General features: G+C 38.0%; 1 protein-coding gene across 16 annotated transcripts in view; it reads left to right on the top strand.

The window, feature by feature from the left end:
- The window catches only part of PKP4 (plakophilin 4), a 252,775-nt gene that overhangs the window by 74,709 nt on the left and 153,630 nt on the right, over positions 1-24,436 (top strand). For 14 of the 16 annotated variants that reach the window (XM_033860144.2, XM_033860143.2, XM_073807684.1 and 11 more), the window contains one exon: positions 8,468-8,604. The exons of the other annotated variants lie outside the window; for them this stretch is intronic. In XM_033860144.2, coding sequence (XP_033716035.1) covers positions 8,473-8,604 — 132 coding nt within the window. In that variant the 5' untranslated portion in view covers positions 8,468-8,472. Of the gene's footprint in view, positions 1-8,467; positions 8,605-24,436 lie in introns of those variants that run through there. 16 annotated transcript variants of the gene reach the window in all.

The raw sequence follows: 24,436 nt of genomic DNA, 5'->3' as shown, positions 1-24,436 counted from the left end.
ACATCACTCTTATGAAATCCTCTTTTTACGGAAATTCATTTTGGTGTTCATTTCATTGATTGAGATTTTTGTCTTTATCCTGTGTCTTCTTTTCAAGGTCTCTGGCTGTTTCTCTTTCACATGCACAGTACAGTTTTCAATTTTAACACTAAGGATGTTAGTCTACCTATTCCACTTTACTTTTTCTGTTTAGGGAATCTGTCCCTTCTGGGTATCAGTGCTGACTGACGCCCTGCTCTGTCTGGATCCCTCCTTCTTTGCCTGTGGCAACTGGTAGAGCATGTCCAGGGCAGGGGCCGACTGACCACCTAGTGGCATTGTCTCTCTCCCTTTGATCATCTGATCGTGGCCCAGGCCTAAGAGCCTCCAGTTCTGTGATCCACCGACTCTGAGCTCCCTCACCAACTGCTCCAGCCGCTCAAGCAGGCTTTTTTCTCTTTTGCGTTTTGGTTTCTTACGGTTATTTTGCCATAGGTCTGCAGCCATTATTTTTCTAGTATGTTGGCACATCAATGGCATTTTTTGAATCTCTAGACTGGCTAATTTTCTTATCTTAAAAAAGAGAAAATGCCTTTTCTGTTATTTCATGGCGTCGTGAGTTGGAAAAGAGCGGAAATGTATGGTCATCGGAAATGTATGGTCTCCATCCAGTCATCCCCCCTCAGAGTTAATTATGTTCTTACCCTATTGGTTATCCCCATCCTGTCTCTTTTACACCCTTTAACATGCCAGACATCTATATGCTACAAAGGATCCCAAATCCTAAAAAAACTGAACTTGTATTATTTTCCAAAAAGATTTCCTCTTTTGCTCCCCGTAAGAAATGTTTTTTGGAAAGGTTGAAAATACCAGAGTGCAGTCTGTGTTTATGCCACATAGAATTTTTAGTTCTTATTAACAGTTTTGCAGGATTTACCTGTCATGACAGGGACCTTGTCAGCACTCCAGCTGACTCCAAGGGGCACCGCTCACACCGCACACAGTGTGAGAGGCCGCCTCGAGGTGTGAGCCGTGCTATTATTAACCATGCGTTTCATTTTCAGAAAGTACTGTTGAATAGTGTACAGGGTTGAGGGCATTCTATTTTGTAATGTGAGCCCCCTTTTATTGAAATGAATTCCAGACATTTATGAACCATGAAATTATATTTAGTGTAGCTTTATAACCAGAAGTAATTCAGTTCTCTTAAAAATGGATAATCTTTAGTATTTAAGCTATTAAACACTATTGTATTCTGTTTATAAATATGCTAAATTATTCTGTTTATAAATTATATCTAATAAGAATTTATCATATGCTCATTCCACTATATTAATATTTTTACTTTTTCACAAAAAAACTGAGAGTGAATAAAATATATATATAATTATAAAAATTCAAAAGATACACATCCGTTAATTACTGCCCACGCCATGCCAGCACCCCAAAAGTTCTTCATGCATCCTTGTGAGATCACAGCCTCTTCTTTTCCCCAAAGAGGTAACCATTCCTCTGACTTTGGCGATAACCATTTCCTTGGTACCAATGCATGCATCCCTAATAAACATAGTTTTATCTTGCCTATTTTTTAAACTTTACATAAGCAGAATTCTACTGTTTGTTTCTTTTGTGACTTGCTTCTTTTATTCAACATTATGCTTGTGAGAGTCACTCTTGTTACACAGCTGTCGTTCATTTGTTTTATTGCTATAGGTGAAATACATTGCATGAGTATACCACAATGTATTTATTCATTCCACTGTTAATTGTCATTTGGGTTACTTGCAATTCATGGCTTTCATGAAGAGTGCTGCCATGACCATACTTATATGTCTCTCCAGGTGTTTGTGTGCAAAAATATCTCTATATAATCCGGAATGGAATTACTGGGCTGTGTAATATATGTTATCAGCAGCTCAACTAGATAAATGCCAAAATGAGTTCCAAGGTTATGGTTCCCATTTACACACTCATCAGTAGCCTGTGATTTTTACCATTGTTCCACATCTTTACCAAAATTTGATATTGATAAAATGTATTGCCATTTTTGTGGTTTTGTATTGATATCTCATTGTAGTATGAATTTGCGTTTTTCTAATTACTAAAGAGGTTGAGCAACTCACTATTGGCCGTCTAGATTTTCTCTTTTCTGAAAGACCTATTCATCTCTTTTGCTTATTTTTGTGTGAGGTTGTCGTGCATTGATCTTTTGATTGTAATAATAAATCCATAAGTCAAAATAATTAACTGCTATATCTAATCCATTCTCTCGAATTACTCTGCTGTTTGGCATATAGCTCCCTTCTAAATGAATTCTTGCCAGGAAATTGAAATCTTTTGGATGAACTGTTTGATTAGAAGTTCAGTATGTAACTGTCTCTAGGCTTCCTAAACAGTTGCAGATTTTTGTAATGGTTCTTATTTCCAAGATATTTTTAAACTATAACTGTGAAAAGTATCTAGTATTCTTTTTAGAATTCTAGAATAGACTCCATATGGTACTGAAGGTGTTTTACTTTTGAGGCATATTCCTAATTCCCAGTACTTCATTCTTTTCTTCTGTAATATCTGTTCCAGTTTCATTATAAGTAAAGCAAAGAAACTTATCTTTGCTACATATGATACTCAGTAATTTTTTTAAATTTTTACTCATAATATTTTGTTCATCTAATGCTTATTTAACAAACTTTTATTCTATATTATTAATATATTGCTTTGAATCAAATTTAAATATTTGTGCTTATTTTCTGTCCTTTATTAGTCTTAATTTGTTCTTAGACATCTTTATTTTATCCTACCAATTTTGAAATGGTTGTTATCAATCATCATAACATTTTCTGAGTGTTCAAAATGAAGTCATGAGATGTGTGTTATACTCCAGATTACTAATGCAAAAGAGTAGGAAAAAAATACATAGTCTAATTTATTTCACTGGATAAGACAAAATAAAGTATACTTATTATACTTTGACCAAAAATTATCTGTTAGGAGAGTAAAATGAGTAAGTAGAGGAAAATTCAGTATCTAGTTGATCTTCTATCTCAGAAATTTAGTGAAGATGATTTTGTGGATTAGTGTTATCTGTGGTAAAAGGGATTGTAGTTATTGAGTCTTAGGTTATACCTATATATTACATCCACAGCCTGCAAAGAAAGCCTTAGATAATCACACTAGAATGTATGTGGCCTGCATCCTTGAGCAGAAGAATTTCTTGTTAATTTGTAAGAGTTCACTGTAAGACACACACACACAATATTATGCTAACAGTTTCACACAAAAGCTTATTTGTGTTCAATAAATGTAGCAGTGAAAACACATAACCGTTCATAGTCAGCTTTCCAAAAGGGGTTTCACAAGGTTCAATAGAATGATAAAAACAGAGACCTGAGCAAAGAGGAAATTTAGTAATGAAAGGCTGGGATAAAATGGGAACACAGTTGTAAGAGTTGGTTACAGACTCCTGAGCTTTTTGTGTAGCTGAACAGAAACAGTCAGCACTAAGATTTCCAGTGCCCATCACTCCCTCAGGAAAACACAGCGTCCTGGCCTTCAGGTGCCTTTTTACACAGACGTGTGTTATGGTAGACGACATTCTGAAAACCCCTGAGGAGCATTCACATCAATTCTGAATGTAGATGTTGTCATATCCTAGTGTCAGCCTCAAGATTCAGAGAACTTTGTTTCCTGATTCTAACACACACCCAGTGCAGGATGCCTCCTGTACCATCCCTGCTACTTGATCATCTGAACTGTGATCAAAGACCTCTTGTGATGGGGAATTGTACCACCTTTGGGGTTATCAGTTTTTGAAATTATGGACATTTGACTCTTCACTCCAAAAGGAAAGACCTCATGAGCTTGCCCTCATGGCTCCAATCTTTAGTTTTATAATGTAATATTAATATATAAATATAATAAAATATAACTCTTAGCCAAATTTGCTTCAGAGTATAAAGACAGTAGTAAATTAGGTTAATACAAGTTTGTTACAACACCATTAGTTTTTGGTCTAGCTTTTGGGACCGAAAAGTCTAACTTTACTTGTACTTGGCAGTCCTGAAGAGGTTTATAGACCTTTTGCTTGTCTGCGTGGTCCTTCTCGTCTTCAGGTCACACTTTCTCTTCCTGTTTCATCTGCTGTGCCTCCTGTGTTCTCGGCTAAGCTTTGAGCTCATTGTCCTTGTTCTTGCTCCTGAAGTCCTTTCCTCATCCTTTCATCCTCTCTTGAATGGATGCACTTGTGTTCGTTCCTGTTAATGTGCCACCCATAACTGGACATGTCCCAAGGCACCTGAAGAAAAGGTGTACACTCACTTGTCCCCTTCTTCCTATCACTTTAAATGCTGATATCAATACAGCATAGCATCACCTTGGCTTTGCGGCAGCCTTGTTTCACTCATGGTTCACTCATTCTGCTCTTGAGTCTGAAGTGCCTAAATCTTCTCCCCTGTGTGCTGCTGAGCTAAACTAAATGCAAATCCCTACGTTTATCCCTGGTGTTTTTCTCTCATTAGAGGCAGCTCATCACTGCAGTGTAGCAGTGGTTTTTGTATTTGAATATCATCACCTGGTAAATACAGTATTCCTACTCACTGAAGAATTTGAACATGCCTTGTATATCATTATTTACATTATGGCTAAAGTTTTTGGTCAGGGCTGGGCCAAGATCAGAGCTCTCTGGCATTACATTAGAAACCTCTGTAGGTTGGTATATTTTGTTCAGCTATTTACAGATTGTCAGAGTCAGCAGTTGACCTTGTGCCAGCCCCATTTCTATGCTGATTATACCGTAGGGGACTTCTAGCACCATACATGCCTCACCAGAGTCTAGACACACTGCATTTCCACGGTTACACTGCCAAAGAGAAATTAAACCAGCTTAACATGACTTTTCTTTGGCGTGCCCCTTTTTGGTTCTCACAGATCATCTCTTGGACAAAATCCTTGTAAGAATCTCACCCACGATCTATGTCTAGCTCTCTAGTTTGTAACGTGAAGAGAGTCTACTTTCTTCTTTCCAAAAACAGCAATGGCATTTTCCTGCTTCCAGTTTTCTGGCACCTCTTCCATTCTCTGTGATTCTCCAAAGAGCCAGAATGGTTCAGCAACTTATTTGTAAGTTTTCTCAGGTCCCTAAAATGTAATTGCCCAACTCGGGCAAATTGAGATCATTGAGGGAAGCACAAGGCCTAATTTCTCACCCTCTCTTTGCTATATAAGTACCTATTGCTTTTTTTTTTTTTTCTTTGCTAATGGAGAGAGGTAATAATATTCTGTGACTTTAGTCTTAGCTTGATTCCTTCAACTCCTCAAACTGTTACGAGAACTACAAGTAAGTGAACAGAATACTTGAATAGGTGTATAGCTTGTCAGTATTATGGCATCCCTCCTCTGTCCCATGTTGGTAATGGTATTTGGGGACTGTTCCAGAGATGAGGTGTAGAGAAGTGTCGCGTCCTCAGTTATGCCTGGGTACCCTGGTCATCCTTCTGTATCGCATAGGTGTGATTGCCTGCAATGTCTCCTAGTCTTTGAGGAATCTGAGAATAAAAACATCATACCTACCTATGAAAGTCTCCTCTCTTGCTGAATAGTAGTTTCTTGTACAGATTTATAACCTCTTCACCACCTCTTCCTATCAACTTCAGCATTGTTATTCCATCACTTGTATCTTGCTATACTTTGCCTTGATCTGATTCGTATTTTGCTGCCTCAGCTAGATGATGAGCCACTAATGGTCAGTGACCTTGCTTTATGCCTGTATTCCCTTATCACCCTGCATATTACATGGGCAAAGTGGTATTCAGAAAATGCTCATCTGTTGTCATAGATCTGGACAGTCATCAAAAAATAAATAGTATGAAATTAAGGATGGTATACTCACAGTGATGTAATGTAATTACAAAAATATAATTTAGTATTTTTCTTTAAACAGTAAGGATCCTCCTATTTTTAGTAGAGAATAATTACTTCCCCAGTGATGTTTCTGTTTCTCTCTTTTTCAAATTCTCTTTGTTCACTGAAATTTTGCTTCTCTTTTTCTTACACATTGGTTATTTCATGGTATTATACTCTTGATATTTTAAATTTTTGTTTCTTGGCATTATTTGTTTCACTGTTGCATAGTAACATTTTTGTTCTTTGCAACCCACCTGCTTATTTTAAGGTGTGTAGTTTTTCAATGGCATAGAGTGCTTTCATATCTTTACTAGCCTTAAATGCAAAGCTAAGATCTTTGTGGGGCATTTTTTTCTTCATAGACCTTAAATCTTGTACATAATGAGCACTGGTTGAATACAGTTATTTTATCCAGTTGATGATATTTTAAGTGTACTATTTTATATCTCAACACAACATACATACTAAAAAATAACGATTGCCATAAAGATCATTCCATGGTGTTGTATGAAGAATTAGTAAGCCATTTTTGTAAGTGAGGAAAGGGTGGCTCATGTTCAAGGCACTTAGGTTTTGATCCTGGAGCCACTTACTCCAAGTCTGAAGGTCCTCCTCTCGCTTGTCCTTGAGGAGACTCTCCTCCTTGCAGATGAGGCTGCACCCCCAGCCTTGCCCCACAGAAACGGGTGATAAAGAGTTTGCCTGCTAGACAGCAGTTAAGAATCTGCCTGCAATGTAGGGGACACGGGTTTGATCCCTAGTCTGGGAAGATCCCACATGCCGCAGAGCAACTAAGCCCATGCGCCACAACTGCTGAGCCTGTGCTCTAGAGCCCACGAGCCGCAACTACTGAGCCCATGTGCCACAACTACTGAAGCCCGTGCGCCTGGAGCCTGTGCTCCGCAACAAGAGAAGCCACCGCAATGAGAAGCCCACGCACCGCAATGAAGAGTATCGCCCGCTCGCGGCAACTAGAGAAAGCTTGCGTGCAGCAACAAAGACCCAACACAGCCAAAAGTAAATAAATAAAAATTGTTTTAAAAAGAATATACCTGCTAGAGCTGGCATGAGAACTCCTCATGGAGAGTCCCATTGGGGGAAAATGCTCAAACTCATCAGACCCATTGTCTATTTCTAATATTGTAGGAATAAAGTAACCACTGGTGGCAACCTGGAACCTAACCCCATCTTCACTAATGTGGAAGTCAGGAGAGTAAAGAATGAGATGGAGGCTCAGGTGATATGTCATCTTCCCCTGTCTTATAGACTATGAGTTTGGAAGTAAACAGCAAGCTGATACTGACATTTGATGGAATGGGAAAAAATCCCCAGATCATCCTACAGAAATGAACATTGTGGAAGTTGATAAGAAATCAAAATCCAACAGTAGAGTCATTTTTAGGAGAAAGCTAAAAGAGGAATGTCAGAAACAGCATTTATGGTCTCAAATGTCCATATACAAGTACACAGGGTAACGCATTGAACAAATAAGGTCTCATGAGCATCATAGCACTTGGTCAGATTTGCCTAATGACTGTAATGAGACATGGAAGAGACAGTCAGTCCTTCATTCATGTATTCAATTATTTGGGAAACATTGAGTATCTATTATTATATGCCAGGCACTAGGCTAGTCTCATGGTATGGTAGACTCTACTCTTGAGGAAACAGGCAGAGAGACTGACAGGTAAACAAGTTATTAAAATATTTACAACATTTTAGGTTACACCTTTTTCACATCTTTTGCAAATTTATACAAAGTCCATATCAGATCAATAAGTTTCCCGGCAAACATACCACTCTTAGTATGTGTTTATCTTAGGAGAGGCACCTCATCTCCTGCCAAGAACCCATTTCATTTGTCACAAGCTATGGTCCTGAAAAATAAATTCTCTTTCAACACCAGCTCCATAGCCATTGTCATCTTTGCATAATCAGATTCCTCTAAGGAAACCAAGCTAGCTATAATACTCCACCAATGTTATCTTTATTGCTGGTTATTAATGCCTTGCATTTCTTTTAAATACAGCAGAATTTTGCTTATTTTCAAGCCTTTCATAAGTTTTAACCCCTTTTTCTTCTGTTGAATAAGCCTCTTCTATAATCATAAAGCATTTGCATGTTCATAGGTGTCTTCCTGTGCGTACACTTCTCTGAAAACTGACCCGTATAGCAATCTAGAGTGTTGTTATTTTGTTCGTGATAAGAAAATCATATTTACTTAATGGTTAACTGTTTAGAAAATTCAGCGATTTTATAGCATCTAACAGCCTTAGTGTCCTCAGTATATTTTTGAGTCCTCTTCCCTAACCCTTTTCACATCATTTTTTGCTATGATGTTGTTTAAGTATTTTCTCAGTGTTTATTATTATCATTCTTATTCTATTGTTATTTTTTAGTATTTGGTAGTACTAGCTATACTTTGGCCCTAGATGTTGCCTTTTAGAAATCAGATAGCCGTATGGTGTTGTGATCATGGTGTGTAGAATCTGTAGTAGTTCCTAGGAACCATCTGCAAACGCTCAGCCCCTGCCTGTTCCTGCCCAGGAGCGGAGGAGAAAGTGTTAACCCTTTGCCTGCTTGATTGCAGGAGGAATGCCAGCTCCTGAGCAGGCCTCATTGGTGGAGGAGGGGCAACCACAGACCCGCCAGGAAGCTGCCCCCACTGGCCCAGGCATGGAACCCGAGACCACAGCCACCACTATTCTAGCTTCCGTGAAGGAGCAGGTACATCCTCTGATTTTAGACTTTGCAATTAATTATTTCTTCAATGCCTTTAAAAATTAATCTTTCGATGTGTTTTCAATTTGTCTAACGTCCTTGACGCCTTCACGTTTTCTAATTATAAGGTGTTTACATCCCTGAATACATTGGGATGACTGGCAGGTAGAGCCGCTCCAGGTGCCAGTCAGAATCGGAACATGCAGGATACTTGTGCGTCTGCAAGTAAGGACAATATCGGTGGTCATCGGTGTCTCTTGTCTCGCTCACCTTGCAGAGTGTGTGCATGCACGCCAAGCTTCATAAAGCGTGTTTCACATCACTGACTTTTCTGTCAGGACTCTGGCAACTTGAGGCCTGTGATATCCTTAGATCTGTTGAACGTTTTAACATAGGTATTACATAGGGTTGTCTCAGTGATTTTTGGATAAAAGGCTCTATTTGTTGTGTTTGTCTGAATCAGAGTATACTCATTTTGTGAGCTAATGTTCTAAAACTTGTCACACTGTGCCAGTTTGCCTAAATGTCCTGTTTATGTTGATTTTTTTAAAGGCACTTAATACTATTTATCCTTCAAACCCAAGTAGCCTTCTAAATTAGATTTTTATCTGGCGGGCTTAGAGAAATTGGGATTACTGGTTTTAATTGTTTAAGATTTAAAAGCTTAATAAGGTGAGTGTAGATGTAAAGCTCCAGGGAGACTTTTCTGCCCCCTCCCTCAGAAAACAATCAAGCAGACAAAAAGTATATGCCCTCCGTGAGGGTTATTTTGTTGGTGATAATCTAATAGTAAAATCCTCTTTTTAGATCTTATGATTAAGTGACTGGTCTTTTTTTCTCAAGAGATACAAGCTAGATGTTGAATATAGGCTGGAATTATTTTTTGAAAAATCAGTATCAGCAGCTCAAATGAGTAATGATGACAAAGAATGAAGGCATGTTGAAAACTTCATTATTTTACTGTTTGCTGTAACTTAAAGCTGAGTATTGTATGAAAGATTGCTCTAGAACTAGGAGATGTGTCAGCCATTAGAGCTGTACTTTCAAGAAAAAAATGATTTCACAACTTACCCTAGTAGCAAGCTGTCAAAATATTTTTTCATTCCTCACAGAAATTTGAAGTTTTTAAACATTTCACAAACTAGGAATTTGAGAAGACACAAGAAAATTAGAGTCAGTACTGTTTCTGTTTTCCACTAAACTATAGATTATCTAAGCTTCTGTCACCTTCAGGGAGGAAAAAAGGACTCTTTTCTCATAGTTGTTGAGATCTGACCCAAGGAGCTATAAAATGAAACGGCTCTGATTTATTTGCGGCTCTTAGCTTGTACTGCGTTTTGGTGAAACATGATGGTAAATTTATCAAAATGCCCAGAACTAACTTCAGACCAGAAACTGTGTTCAGTAGGCATAGCAACAGGAACTTTTGTGTTTGTACGTTGAAACCAGATAATCCTGCATGTTGAAGAAAATTGGAAACCTATCATGATTTTTGCCCTGTAATTCCTTGACGGCCTCAGATGACTTCAAAATTTTATCTTTTGGCAAAGAATAGAATTCTGAATGGATGTTTTGTGGGAGAAAGCAAAAGGGGTTCTGGTTTCTCGAGGTAACCAAAAAAAAATACAGATATTTGTTAGAATTATCGTATGTCTCCCACTTTATTTAGTTAGTGGGAAGAGATACTCATCTATTCTTGTTCTAAGAATTTGAGTCCATTAATATACATTTACAGTTTTCATTCTTAATTTCTTTTAAGATTGTCAGTGTTCATTACTCAGTGCTTTAATCATTCAACCCAAGACACCATATCTATCTCTTGTTCCAAGATATTTGCCTGATTTTAAATAGCTAACTCTAGTTCCCATAGGATTTTTGTGGTACCAGGCAAGATACTCTAATTTCTCCATAGTAAAAATTTCTTAGACTTTCCTGAAATATGTCACTCATTTTTGTCTGTCAAATGAGACAGAGCACAGAAAAGTTAGCTAGGAATAAGAAAGTTAACTACTATTTACCTTATATATTTGATTTTAAAATACTAGTCAGAATATCAGTTCTTAGTTGCATTAGACTCAAATGATAGTTAATTTTAGATTATGTCCTTGGTCATGTTTTGTATCAAAAGAGCAGTATTCTTGGGTGGGATGTGTAATTATAGGAGAAAAAAAAGGGTGCCTCATTTTCATAGCCATGAGGTGATAGGATCAGCTCTGCTGATCTCAAGGAACAGACCTTGTTTGGTGGCAGCCATCTATCAGGAAGGATGTTTCGTTCGGGTACAGAGACCCCTTTAGTGCAAGGGGGGATGTGGCTGGGTTCCCATCATGGCTCTACTACTTATTGTGTGATCTTGAGAAAATTATTAACCTCTCTGTGCCTCAGTTTCTCATCTATAAAATGAGGATAATAATAGTTATTGAAAACATTAAATTAACCTGTGCAAAATTTTTATACTGCCTGACACTTAGTAAATGCTCATAGTAAAGCCTAATATTACTATTATCGTCATCTCTGCATAAGAAGAAAATGCCCTCCTTAAGAGAAGCTGGTGGTTTTACTTTTAAATATGTATCTATAGGGATTGAGTGACACTTCTTTCAGGATACTGATATGAAGACAAAAACTTTCTGAATATTTAGCCATGTTTATGTTGCGACAGTGTTTACTTCTGCATGACATTAAACTTTCCAAACTTCACCATACTGGTCTCACCAGTTAAAACAGCTTTATGTATTTATTATAAGAAATGGAGCATGTGAAAATAAATTTTATAAACATGCTGATGTAGTACAACCCAAACATAATGTCAAGACAGTTGGTTAAAGAAGTGGAAAGTAATATATTTCAACACGCAACTGAATTTTGAGAGGAGGAGTCTGTGTTCTTCTTGTAAATTATATCAAGCCACTAAAATACTTCACATGAATTCCCCCTGGGTAATTCATTGTAAGTAGTAGGGAAGGGAAGTGACCAGTAGCAGTCTTGTTAACAAATCATTAGTCTGTTAATATCTGAAATTGGATTTAGGATGTCATAGGAACAATGAAATCTTCCTGTACCGGGCCACACTTTCCCTAGGATCCTCCCGTGCCGGAAGCTGTTCCTTATTTCTTGACAAAATGCTGAGATTCATATTCTCGCTCTTTTATGAAGCGATGACCTTTCACATTGATGTCAGTCACATAGATGCATACATGTGCAGTTATAGAAAAAGTCCTTGGTCTTTTGCAGATAGAAAGAAGGAACCTACTTCTGTTCAAGTGCTACCTCTTTCATGAAGCCATGTTCACCCCAGCCTGAAGTCAACTCTCTCCTGATCTTCTTTAGCACTTTATACCACGGCTGTGACTCTTATCATATGCTCCTTTGGATGATATAATAAAAACCTACCTAAGGATAGAGCTGTGTTTTATATGTTGCTTCACACACATGTTACAGGCCACTCCTCGCCTGGGCCCTTGAATATACTAGAGCTGCAATAAATGATTGTTCAAGGAAGGAGTAGATAAATAATGCTGACTATCAGATCACTTTGTCACCAACTGGCTGTTTTGTGAGGATAATGGAATCTGTTGCCACATTCATAGAAACATTACTAAGCAAGAGAATCTCACAGACAGCACTTAGAAAACTAGTTACCCAGCTGTACATTCTTGTCTTTAAGACAATTTGAATTGCACTATATCCTATTGATTTAGAAATTAAATCTGATCTCTGCATGGAGCAAACAAAAATTTTATTTCATATGGATGGTCAAATAATGGCATAGGTGTTTTGTAAATATGAAATAAATTTATATTCCATCTTCTATCTGTCCAACTTAGTTGAAAATTAAGTGTAGGGAAGGAAAGGATGTGGTTTGTCTCGGTGATGTCACAAAATATCCACCGGCCTCATGTATACCAGGTAATCACAGAAGAAATGCCTTTCAGTTAAGGATTGTACTTTAAGAGAAATAAAAAGCCCATGGGAAAAACAAAGTAATGTGATCCTTGGACTCGAACATAAAGTTACAGGAAGTATGTTGAACTTAAGCTACCAGTTGGTTGCTGGCTGTAATCAGGATCATCATTTGGCAGCTTCTACTGTTCAGCTCAACTCCTAATGAAAATCCGGGAGTCCAAGATGAATATAGATGGTGGAAACACATTTTTTTGTATCCTGATAGTTTTCAGGCTACCTTGAGAATAATCTAGTGCCTAGCTTAACATCTTGTAAAAGAAATATGGCCAAATGTGGTGCCCTCAGAGAGCCTTGCCTCCTCTTGTGAAAACCTTAGACTAAAGTGATTGATTCGTCCTTGAAATGGACAGCACGCCTTTGGATACAGAGGAATTGGAATTTGATAAGACATTGACTTATCCAGAAATTCGCTGCCACCCCCTGCAACTTAGATGTGTCAGCGTGCTAACTTCACAGGCTCAAGGAAGCAGTGAGCCAAGGGCCCCGAGCAGGCTATTACTATCAATTGGGAAAGTATATAGCAGTCTTATAATTAATAGAACGTCATCCTGGATTGTAGAAACACTCTAAAAGACCATATGGCCAATCCTGGATAGGGTTAAATACTTTTCATAGCTCTATAAAGGTGCAAGTTGATTTACATTCTATAAAATCACACATGTAATATTTATTACACTCTTTCATCTTCTGTTGTAAAGTTTTTTGAATAATTGAGACCCCTATTTGAACTTGACCTTACTCCCTAGGTGCTCTAACTTCCATTGTTCTCCCACAAACCACACCCTCTTATTTTTGGTTTATGATTTAAGAAGTTTGGAATCCAGATTTAAGATTGAGCCCAATCCAGGTAGCATGAAATGGTAAGCAAAGAATAGATTTGGTAAAACATTGCTAATTTTACTCTTACTCTGGTGAAGTCCTAAATTAGATTCTGTGTGTAGTTCTTTTGTTACCTTTGATGAGTGAAAATTGCACTGTTCTTCACTTGTGAGGCTTTCAAAGAGAATACCACCTCTCAAGATAGTATCTGACTTTGTGAAAATTACAATTCTACCTTCAGTGTGTCCCTATTAGTTTAAGTGATATTTAAATATTACAGAGTGAAATGAGTCATTAGAGATCCTTAATTTTTGAAGATAAAAAAGGAAATTTGGAGCCCAACTGTGTCCTACTGATATTACTTCATTTTTACGTGGATATGTTAGCTTCAGTAATTACACACCCTTTCCTGTATGGCAGAATGCCCAGAACTGAACAGATTCCAGTACAATTATTTACTTTATTTCTCTGAAACCGAAACAGCTCAACTGTTGTACACCTGCCTTTGCAACTTCCTTTTATTTGGCCCCTAAGTTTATTTACAATGAAATAGTTCTCCCTGACACACCTCAACCACATGCAGAAGACAGAATTTTTACTTCAGCTGTAAACAAGCACAGTTTGTAGCTTAGCTAAAAGCACTGTACTGTAAGTACAATTCCTGAAGCTTCACGTTTTTCCTTTTAGTAACTTAGTAATTTTTCCTCTTGGTAACTGAATTATCCTGGCAATTGTAATTATTGTGTAATGCATAGGGAAGTCTTCTGTGCCTGAACTGCGTCATCAAACACAAGGTAAGATTGGATCTTTTCTTAGTGACTTCTGTGGGATCATCAAATTTCACAGCTTTACCTCTTTAATATTATGGAAATCAGGTTCAAAATGAGGTCAAGGTCTTGTGACAGTCTTTGACCTGGATTCAAGAATTCTTAACACTGATGCTTGGTTCTCAAGAGATCAGTCCTTTTAAGTTGCGTGTGACATGGTCAAAATTTAACGTTTCTCTTCCATGTGTTAATGATGTGTAGCGTATCCCGCGCTTCAAGTATCTCTGTGGTTAAACAATACAAAAGAGTATAGCCAACAGATTTATTCAGTATTTGAGTGTACAAAAAAAAAAATAGTCCTTAGATTGCCAAGTTAGCTAACAACAAGCATGTACACTTTTACATCTGCTCATGTTTTCCAGTAGTCTGATGAATGATCAACTGGACTTGTGAGCACAGTTCCCAGGCTTACATGTCCCAGGCATACATTTTGAATACCTGAGTTTTTGTTCTGTTTGATTCCACTGGAGACATCTTTTTAGGTGTATTGACACCGTAGGTGGTTTGTTTTATTTTACTTTGTTTTTCTTGAAGAGCTCTTAAATTCCAGGAATTTGAACAGATTCTGTCTGGCTCTTCACATATAGCTGAATTACACTTGCAGACATGATATGCATAGTAGGTGCCCCCAAAGTATTTATTGGGTAAATGAACTAAGAATGTAAAAATGCTTACTCTCCCACTGTAGTTGTTTTACACTGGCTTTTAACTAGATAAAAAAATATTGATTGAAAGCCTACTGTGAGCAAAGACTGCCCAGGAAAGAGTCGGGAGGGATGGTGAGGAGACCTATGAAGATGGTCTGTTTCATACAGTTTCTACCCTCAGAAGAATGCAGTCACAAACCTTATTGTATATTTTTATGTGTGGTAATTGGCATATAATGAATATTCATTAATTGGAACCACAAAATCCAAGAATATATGTACTTTTGCCCCCTATTTTAGTTAAGCAGCCTATAGATATGTATTGTATTATGTCGGTTTTATGTAAATTTGTTAATTTAGGCATTATTAACTTTAACTTTTACCATTGAATTAGCTTTACCTTTGGTTAACATTTGAAAGCAATAGAATATTTTTCCTTTATTAACACTTAAAGTCAACCCCGACTTTCCATGTTTAAAACAATAATTTCCTTTTCAGTTGAATAACTCAGTTCACAATTCCTGTTCAGAGTTAAATTATGAATATATGGAATAATCTTTCCCCTGTACGTACAAACTATATGCTACTGAACGTGAAATGAGTGACTGCTGATTGATGAGATTAAATGGGTGACAGGATTATTCAGCGTTGAATTCTCTACGCTGAATGATTGTTTTTCTTTTTAGAGTCACTTCTGGAGAGAAAAATACTTCAGAAACATACTTTTTCCCTCAGGAATAACCCTAAAGTTACTCCATAGCGATAGCAAAACAGGCTGTCTTCATGTTTGTGTTCTCAATTTCTAAATTGCCGTTTTTGTTACTTTTGCAGAAAGGGATCCATACGGTCTTACTGCATCTGTTTTTATTTTATGCGTGTATTCTTTCCAGAGTGATCGGATCTACTTGTACCTCAGCAAAGTAATTTAGGTTTTGATTATTTCATTTTAGGCGTTCCTAAGAAAAATTATTTAAAATGTAAAGTTCTTTTCAAGTAATGCAAAGATAAATCTATGTCTTAGCTTATAGAATCTTAAGAGTTTTTATGCACTGAAACCTTAATAATATAGGGATTGAAAATAATAGAAACACTCTGCAAGCAAATTGAAAGAACACATTATTGAAACATGAAGATAAATGCATGTTATAAAGTTAAATTCGATATAAATCATATTTCAGATATGAAAATGGCTATCATAAATTGAAAGATAGTTTTCGTAGAATTGAAATCTCTTGGCTCTTGAAAGAAAATTTAATTTTCCTTTAAAAATTGGAGACCTAGTCATTTCAAACTTGTATTTTAATTTGTAGACCTTTACATATGAAAATTCCTATAAAGCAGCACGACATCAGAAAAGTATTCATCATGTGGTATTATCTACTGTAATAGGCATATGTCTGATTTATAAGTTTTCCTAAAATCATTCCTAAAGTTTAAATCAAGATAAAAGTCCTCAGCCACTGCATATGGCCTTCTAATAAGCTATTCTGGGGGAATCAATTCTTACTATTTCCTCTATATTTAGCATCTCTGCATCTGTTGTTCCTTTACAAATTGCATCAAAAGTTGAGATAAACCATCATTTCTCCCCTTTGCAAAATATTTTCATGAATTGTTTTATTAATAAAAGAGTAAACCTGTCTTGCCCAAGTCTAGAATAAATTGGCACCTCCTTTTTTCACTCACGACCTTAGCTACCTCATATATTTCTTGCTTAAAAGCGACAGTTGTTGGAAGGGGGCAGGCTTACTGGAGCTTTTCTCTTGCACCCATTTTCTCATTTGTTTCTTAATAAGGTGAATATTGTTTTTTCTGTAATGTAAACAGTGAACGGCAGGATCTTGATTTTTCTTTTAGTTAAGGTATAATGAGAAAGTGAATTCTTATTAAATTATTTTGTGGAAAAATATCGTAGTAATTGCTGCTGTTGGCATTATTCTCAGCTGATTGATTAGAAGATTTGATGGTCTGTAGGAAAGAATATGAAATTTATATTTGTATAGCTGTGGATACTGAACAGAATGCTCTTTCACTTAGTTTATTTGATCTGCACTATAGAATAAGGAAAACATTTTATTCATGCAAAATACTTTCTGCATGCAAAACTTTTATTTGGTTGAATTTATTTTTTAAATTCGTAACCCTTGATAAAACTTCTTTTGAGTTCCCATTAAAAACCCTGAAGACACTCACCCTATTGTCAGAGTTGGAGAGGAGTTCTACTATAAGGACAATCGAACAGGATTGAGAAAAATGGTTAGTGGATTATCTGTGCTAGGTCTTCCATTCTAAGGACAAAGACCCTACATTGCTTTTATTGGGCTTGCCAGCTTTTTGATACAACCAGATTGCTGTCTCTTCCCTCTCTACCACCATCACCCCCACCACTACTACTACCAGAAGCAAATGAAAAATTTTAGAAAAGATTTTAATTAAAACCTTGAATTATGCAGATAGTTATTATTATTACCCCCATTTACAAGTGGGAAAATGGAAACTCAGGAAAAGTTGAGTAAGTTGCCCACACTTACACAATTAATAAATAGGGCATCTGGTATTCATATCCAGGCAGTTACAGTCTAGAGATGCATACTAAACAGTTAAAATCTACAGTGGAGTCAATAGAGAAAACTGGATACAGAAGAAAATCGAAGCACTGATGTTGATAAGATTATTTGAGAAGTTATCTTGGAATATAGAGGAAGAGAATAAAAAGGATATGATAGATGTCATTAGACATGGAGATCATAGAGAATAAATCTGCCATAAGCATTGTGGATGTTCCTGAGAAATATTTTAGAATAACTGGAGCAGAAGCAATACTTAAATATAATTTTAGAACAGATTTTCTAAGCAGAAAATAAAGTCCTGAGTATATAGATTTGAAGGGGTCAGCATATTACAGGCATCACCTGTGGAAAAGAGACCTGTCTAGGAATAACTTTGACAAAATTTTGTATTTACAAAGTTAATGGGGAAAAAGACTCTACAAGAATCCAGATTAAACAAATAGTTTATCTGCAAAAGGTAAAATCAAACTGACATATAGCTATAGCTTGGTGTAGAGCAATTGTGTTTAGAGTATTGAGGGGGAAAAAATGCTTATAGTCCAAGAGGTTTATACCCAGCTAAATTGTCTTCCATGTGTGAAGAATGAAAAAGATACTCTCAGACATTCAACTCATGTTGAATGTGTTGAACTCATGAAATGTGTTCTCTCTTGTACCCTGGTACCCTTCAATAGTTGAAGATGTGTTCCCTTCAGAGAGTAATCAAATTTAAGACTCAAGGATGAGAAATTTATGATATAAAGTAACTAGTGCATCATCTCTTACTCAATTAAGATTCCAAACCAGGAATCAAGGGTTATTATGTGCTATCAATTCGATTTTGCAGTTCTTCTCCAGTGCTTTCCTGCTTCTCATGGTCCCCAATCTATATACTCCTTCAGGTAGTTCAGATGGATATATTACTCGGTGACTGTCCCTATTAGCCATTGGTACTATTCTGATTCACTCTTGATAATAGGAGGTAAACTGCTTACATATTTTAGATACTCCACAGGGAGAATGCCCAGTCAATGGTAGGGCATCATTTAGACATTTAGTGGCATTTTTCATTGTCCCAGCACTTAAGATGTTTTGCCACCTATAAACTTATATTGAATGTTTTGAGTCATGGTTTGTTGGCTTATTGGATTTGCACAGACAAAAAGAAAAAGAAAAAAAAAAAGACATCTTGGGCTTCCTTGGTGGTGCAGTGGTTTGAGTCCGCCTGCCGATGCAGGGAACATGGGTTCATTCGTGCCCCGGTCCGGGAAGATCCCACATGCCGCGGAGCGGCTGGGCCCGTGAGCCATGGCCGCTGAGCCTGCGCGTCCAGAGCCTGTGCTCCGCAATGGGAGAGGCCACAACAGTGAGAGGCCCATGTACTGCAAAAAAAAAAACAAAAAAAACTTCAGTTTGAGCTGGGAACAAATTCCTATACATGTTTTTATCTTTGTTGGATCTATGAGTGCTTTAATTGTGTTTAAAACATCAGTGTTGGTAATATCATCTTTGTTATGTTAAGATATATATTCACTTAGAAAAGTCTTGTAAGGAAATTCCCAAAGGTATTCTGGACTATGAAGAATAGAACTGTGTCCTTAGCACAGGACAAGGTAATCGACAGAAGTTTAGTAGGTACCTATCAAATGAGTGAATAAAGTGAATGAAATCTGTGCAGAGTAATTAGAAATGAGAAAGGAAAAACAGAAAAGAGGTATTTGACATTAACAGACAGTTGACAAAAGAAGGGATATAAATAACTAATGTACATATGAAATAATATTTTTAGCTGACTAGTAATTGCAGTAATACATATTAAAATAATGAGACTATATCTGCCTTTCATATTGGCAACAGTTAAAGATTAAAACGGTGTGAGCATAGTGATGTTAGCGATTTCATGCAGTATCGGTGAGAGTAAATTGGCACAACCATTTTGGAAACCACTTTGGTCCAATAATTCCAATTCTAGGTGTCCAGTCTAAGGAAATAGTAAATGTTAACACAAAAATATTAGTCCTAGTGATGTTTATAATATCTAAAAATTGGCAACAACTTGATTGTCCAATACAAGTAGAATGATTGCATAACAGTAGTACACAAATATGATGGGCTTTGCACAGCTTAAAAATCACACTTCTAGGGCTTCCCTGGTGGCGCAGTGGTCGCGAATCTGCCTGCCGATGCAGGGGACACGGGTTCGTGCCCCAGTCCGGGAAGATCCCACATGGCGCGGAACGTCTAGGTCCGTGATCCATGGCCGCTGAGCCTGCGCGTCTGGAGCCTGTGCTCCGCAACCGGAGAGGCCACAACAGTGAGAGGCCTGCGTACCACAAAATTTAAAAAAAATAAAAATAAAGCACACTTCTAAAGAATTTTTAATGACAGGAAAACTTAACGATACAAAGGAAAAAATAAGGCATCTAACCATATATGTACAAATTTGCTATAGAAATACATGCATATCTGTGTGTGTGCACACACATACACACAAACAAATGCATGTGCACTCATTAATAAAAACAAGAGACACTCCTAAATGTTGAGTAAGTATCTTCAGGCTTTCTCCCTTGTATTTTGCAAATTTCCTTACAAAAATCATGTAATGCTTAATAAAAATTCTAAAGCCATAAAGTAATCTGCCTGAGGTTTTTGAAGTTTTCCAGAAGATAATAATAAAAGGTTACCATAGACTAAGGTTGACAGAGAAGGAAAGGAAAGAAGTGTATATAAGTTACAGGATGTGGAACATTTGTCAGATAACTCATGGTTGAAATGGAAAATTTAGCATGGCTGTGATGGCAGTCTTCAGATAGGGTATCACGGCACAGTGGTTAAGAGCAGGGGCTCCCATGACTACCCCTGGCTGTGCCGTGTGACTTCAGGTTACTTCAGATGGAGGCTTCTGTGTCTTCATTTGTAAAATGAGGATAATGGCTCCAATCTTACTAAAATAGTGAGTACTCAGTAAAGGTTCACTGCAGTTGTTATCTCTGAGACGATATGTAGAAAGCTTGTGGAAGCATTATGTTCTAGCCCGGGGCCACTTGGGAAGGACCTGCATCCAAACTGAAGAATGCTCAAAGGCAAGGGCCAAGGCTGAGACCTGGCCCACTGAAGGGGTTCCATCCAGAGGACCAGGCAGAGGTTATATGCCTTAGGGCCCTTACGGCGTAATGCGGATGAAGCTGATGGGAGGAGCCAACATCTGTCTGGACCCATGGAGATATGGTTGTGTCATCTTACAGTAAATCTGCAAATCCAGCTCTTTGCAGATACTTTACATAGTATATTCAGAAGTCTAGTTAAGAGATTCCTGAGATATATCTTTACCAGTTGCCTTGGAGGGCTTTTCTACAAAGTATCATTAAGTAAGAAAAGGAAGATGCAGAGAAGTGTACCAAACACCCATTTTTTTGGATTGCCCCACTGCAGGATATAAACTGCAAGGATGCTTTCCACTATATTCCAGAGCTTAGAGTAGTGTCTGGTACTAATCAGCTCTCAGTACCTGTTGAAAATATATTTGTTGGAAATGTTTGTGTATTCATGGAAAATAAGTAGGGAACAAAATACAAACATACTAGTGCACATCAAACTCACATTCATTACCTAGGGATGGTGAGGGAGGAAGTAAGAAGCCCCTTCCCCCAAAAACAGAGTAGGAGGGGGATATAGATCTAAAGTAAAAAAAATACAAAGTTTCCTCATGACATGTGTATGAAAGTTTATAGCTGACCATTTTTTCCCTTCCATTAGCAAAATCAATTCTGTCCAAAAGTGATAGTCATAAGAGATTTGTTCAAAAATGGATGTTTGTGTCTGAAGTGAAACGGTGGTCCTTGCATCTTAACCAGGACCACACCACACTTGGGCTTCCTTTGCTTGTGCAGACATCCACCTCTCCAACCCCACAGCCTAGTAACAGCGGACTGACTACTTCTCAAAATGATGTCACTCTTTTGGGGGGTGGGAAGCGAAGCATCTGTACTGACATTATATTTTCCAGCTTTTAAGTGCTTCCAGCAATATTTCATATTTCATTGAAAATGTAGCTTTAGTGAGTCATGTCTAAGCCTGAAGAAACACTGGTGCTTTTACAAAGAAGTTGAGAGTTTGTCACTGCTGCGATGGTGCATACCTCTAATCTGTTCTTGCCTTCCATAACCTGGATGCAATCCAAACCCAATTGTATCCACTCTGACTGATTTATTTGAACTGGCAGAGCTTACGTCGGTAGACTCTTAAGTGTTCCCTTATGATATATTCCTACACAGAAGGAAGTAAATGTAGTAATTAGAACTGTCTTATTTTATGACTAGAACTATGCAAAAAATATGGAGCCATTTCCAATACAATACTTGTGTCTGGAAAATAACATCCCAGCTTCAAAATCCTTTATCCCAGGCGGACTAGAAGTGCACAACAAAATAGAGTAGATTGACCACAAAATATTGCAAAGTACACGATCCCGTTTGTATTCTGTGACTGTTTTAGCTAGCATTTTGACTACCCGAAATAGGTTTTTAAACATCTTGGGAAAACCATGTTCCCAAGTACAGGTTTTGATTCCCGTAGCAGATTAGTACTGGCAAGTTGGAAGGTCAAGCACCTTTACAGCTCAGAAAAATGTCAAATGGCCACCTGAGAGCCAGGCGGGGAAGGACAAGGGCGTTAACCAGGAGAACTGAGCCAAAGAAGCCCAGCTCTCTCCCTTTCCCTTTAGCTGGCTGCTCCGGAGGGCGCTGCTGGGCAGGCCAGTCACGATCAGCCCTTCAGCAAGGGCATCCTTACAGCCAGCCAGCCAGCCCCTGAGACCCTCTAGAAGAGGCACACAGAGCCCTGGGGGGGCTACAGTTTGTCCTGAGGACATCACTGTACCATAGTGAATATTTTTAAATGTTAGGCTTGTTACTATTTATGGTAATAATCTGATAAGCCTAACTCATCAGTGAACTCTTGGAGAGTTTCACTGTACTCTTGTAAAGAATTCAGTAGTTTCTTGGTAGAATGGGAAGAATGTAGACATTGATGTCAGGCCGACCTGGGTTCAAATCCAGAGTCCCACAAAGAGCTTTATGCTATTGGGCAAGCCCCTTAACCTCTCATCGCCTGTTTCCTCTGTAAAATTACAACAATGCCCAGTTTGTAGGGTATAGGTCTTATATTTTAAAATGCTAATAAAGTGCTTGGTACTTAATAGGTGGTCAAGCCCCTCTTTAGAAGCACAGCTGTCTCAGGTGTTTTGTAAATATTGAAGTTTTCTGTCTTTGGGGTTTTAGTGATAAAACTGGCATTAGATCTAATTGCCCCCAGAAATGGCCACAGCAAAATGAAGCCACCCACCAGTGTTGAGTGTTGTTTACTCTATTGCTCTTTGTTTCCCGCAGAGCATTAAGTTTGTTTTTCATCTTCATCTACCAGAAATCTTTAATTCCCAATCTTTCAGTTTTGTTCGGTGAGTTGAGGAAATCCCACACGCACCTCCTTTTTCTTGTTAAAGCCTGCCTTAGGACTCGTCCTTACCTGAAATGCATTTGAACATTCTGCAGTCCAAAATAATGTAGTACGATTATTCTGAAAGAACTCTCTGTTGGATCCGAGAAGCCATTAATTGTTTTGAGAATATGAGCCATGACTGCTTGAAGTGGTAGATTCTGACTCAGTGCAGGATGATGCGCTGAAGCAATCTGGTGTGCTTCAGGTCCTGCAGCCATCACGGGGGGGTGGGCAGTGCTCTGTTTTGAACCCCAACCCCTTAAAGGAGATTGTCAGACCATCATATTGCAAAGAATCCACTCATTTCCTTCAATAAGTTCATGAAAAGGAATTATTTCTTGAACAATTTTAATATTTTCAATTTTAAATATTAGGCCCCACGTGGTCTGTAATATATATTGTATTTAGTAAGCCCTTATTTATCTGTAAGACATGTCTAGAATTCCTATCAAACAGATGTCAGAGATGAGACTCTAATAGGAAATAGCAACTCCTGACTTGCTTTTCTTACTTGGTGCTAAGAAACAGTGCTCTGATGCCGTGGCAGTTAGTATCTGTACCAGGCACAAATTACTGACAGTTCTTAGTTATTGTTCACATTTATTGAGTACCAGTGTGCATGACACTGACTCACATACTTTGTATGTGTCACCTCATGTAATCCTCACAGCAGTTCTAAAAGTCTGTCACTATTATTATCCCCATTTTACAGATGAAGCAGCTGAGGCTTAGAGAGTTTGTGAAACTTAAGTCTACCAGAGTGTAGACAGCGTCGTCCATAGCAGAAGCCCTTGTTCCTAGAATGGGGCCTGCTGCATAATAGACACTCAACTGATATATGTTGGATGACTGAACTTCCTCAAGTTCACACATCTGGTCAGAATCCAGGGATTGACAAAGGATTTAATTCCAGGGGACTCTCAGACGCCAAAGCGTCTAGTTTAAACTTGTGTCATTTTCCTGCCCCTCCCCTCCTTCAATCAGCCCTGTATTAGACAGTTTCAGAGGAATAGAGGACATGATTCCCGCCCTCTAGATGCATAATCCAATGAAGATGCTTCCAACCCAGTAAAGATGTTCAGAATATGCTTGCTAAGCTTCAAAATAGGAGCTGAGGCAACTAGGCACTAAAACACTCAGCTCTGCCATAAATATGTGTTAATTGGGCTTCAGGTTTAGCTGCTGTAAACAATGAGACATCAAAATACCATGGCTTAAACAAGACAGGAATATATTTCTCTCTCATGAAACATTCCAGAGAGTAGTGGTCCGGAGCTGCCAAGGCAGTGTTGCTGCATGGTTGCTGTCTCTTGGTGTCAGGCAGCTCCCAGGTCTCATTAGGTCCTGCCAGGAGGTAGGGAGGGATAAAGAGCCCGGGGAACAGATGCATTCCTTTTTGGAGGGCGTGGTCTAAAGAGGCTTGTTCCTCTTAGGCATTGAACTGCTGCGTGAACTGGGTCATTTGGCCACGGTGAGCTGCCCCGAAAACTGGAAATGCAGGCTCCAGCTGAAACAGCCATGGGTTCGGATA

The sequence above is a fragment of the Tursiops truncatus genome, chromosome 7, assembly GCF_011762595.2.
Source record: "Tursiops truncatus isolate mTurTru1 chromosome 7, mTurTru1.mat.Y, whole genome shotgun sequence".
Classification (NCBI taxonomy): domain Eukaryota; kingdom Metazoa; phylum Chordata; class Mammalia; order Artiodactyla; family Delphinidae; genus Tursiops; species Tursiops truncatus.
The sequence above is the reverse complement of the archived record's forward strand: the minus strand, read 5'-3'. Positions and strand labels throughout refer to the sequence as shown.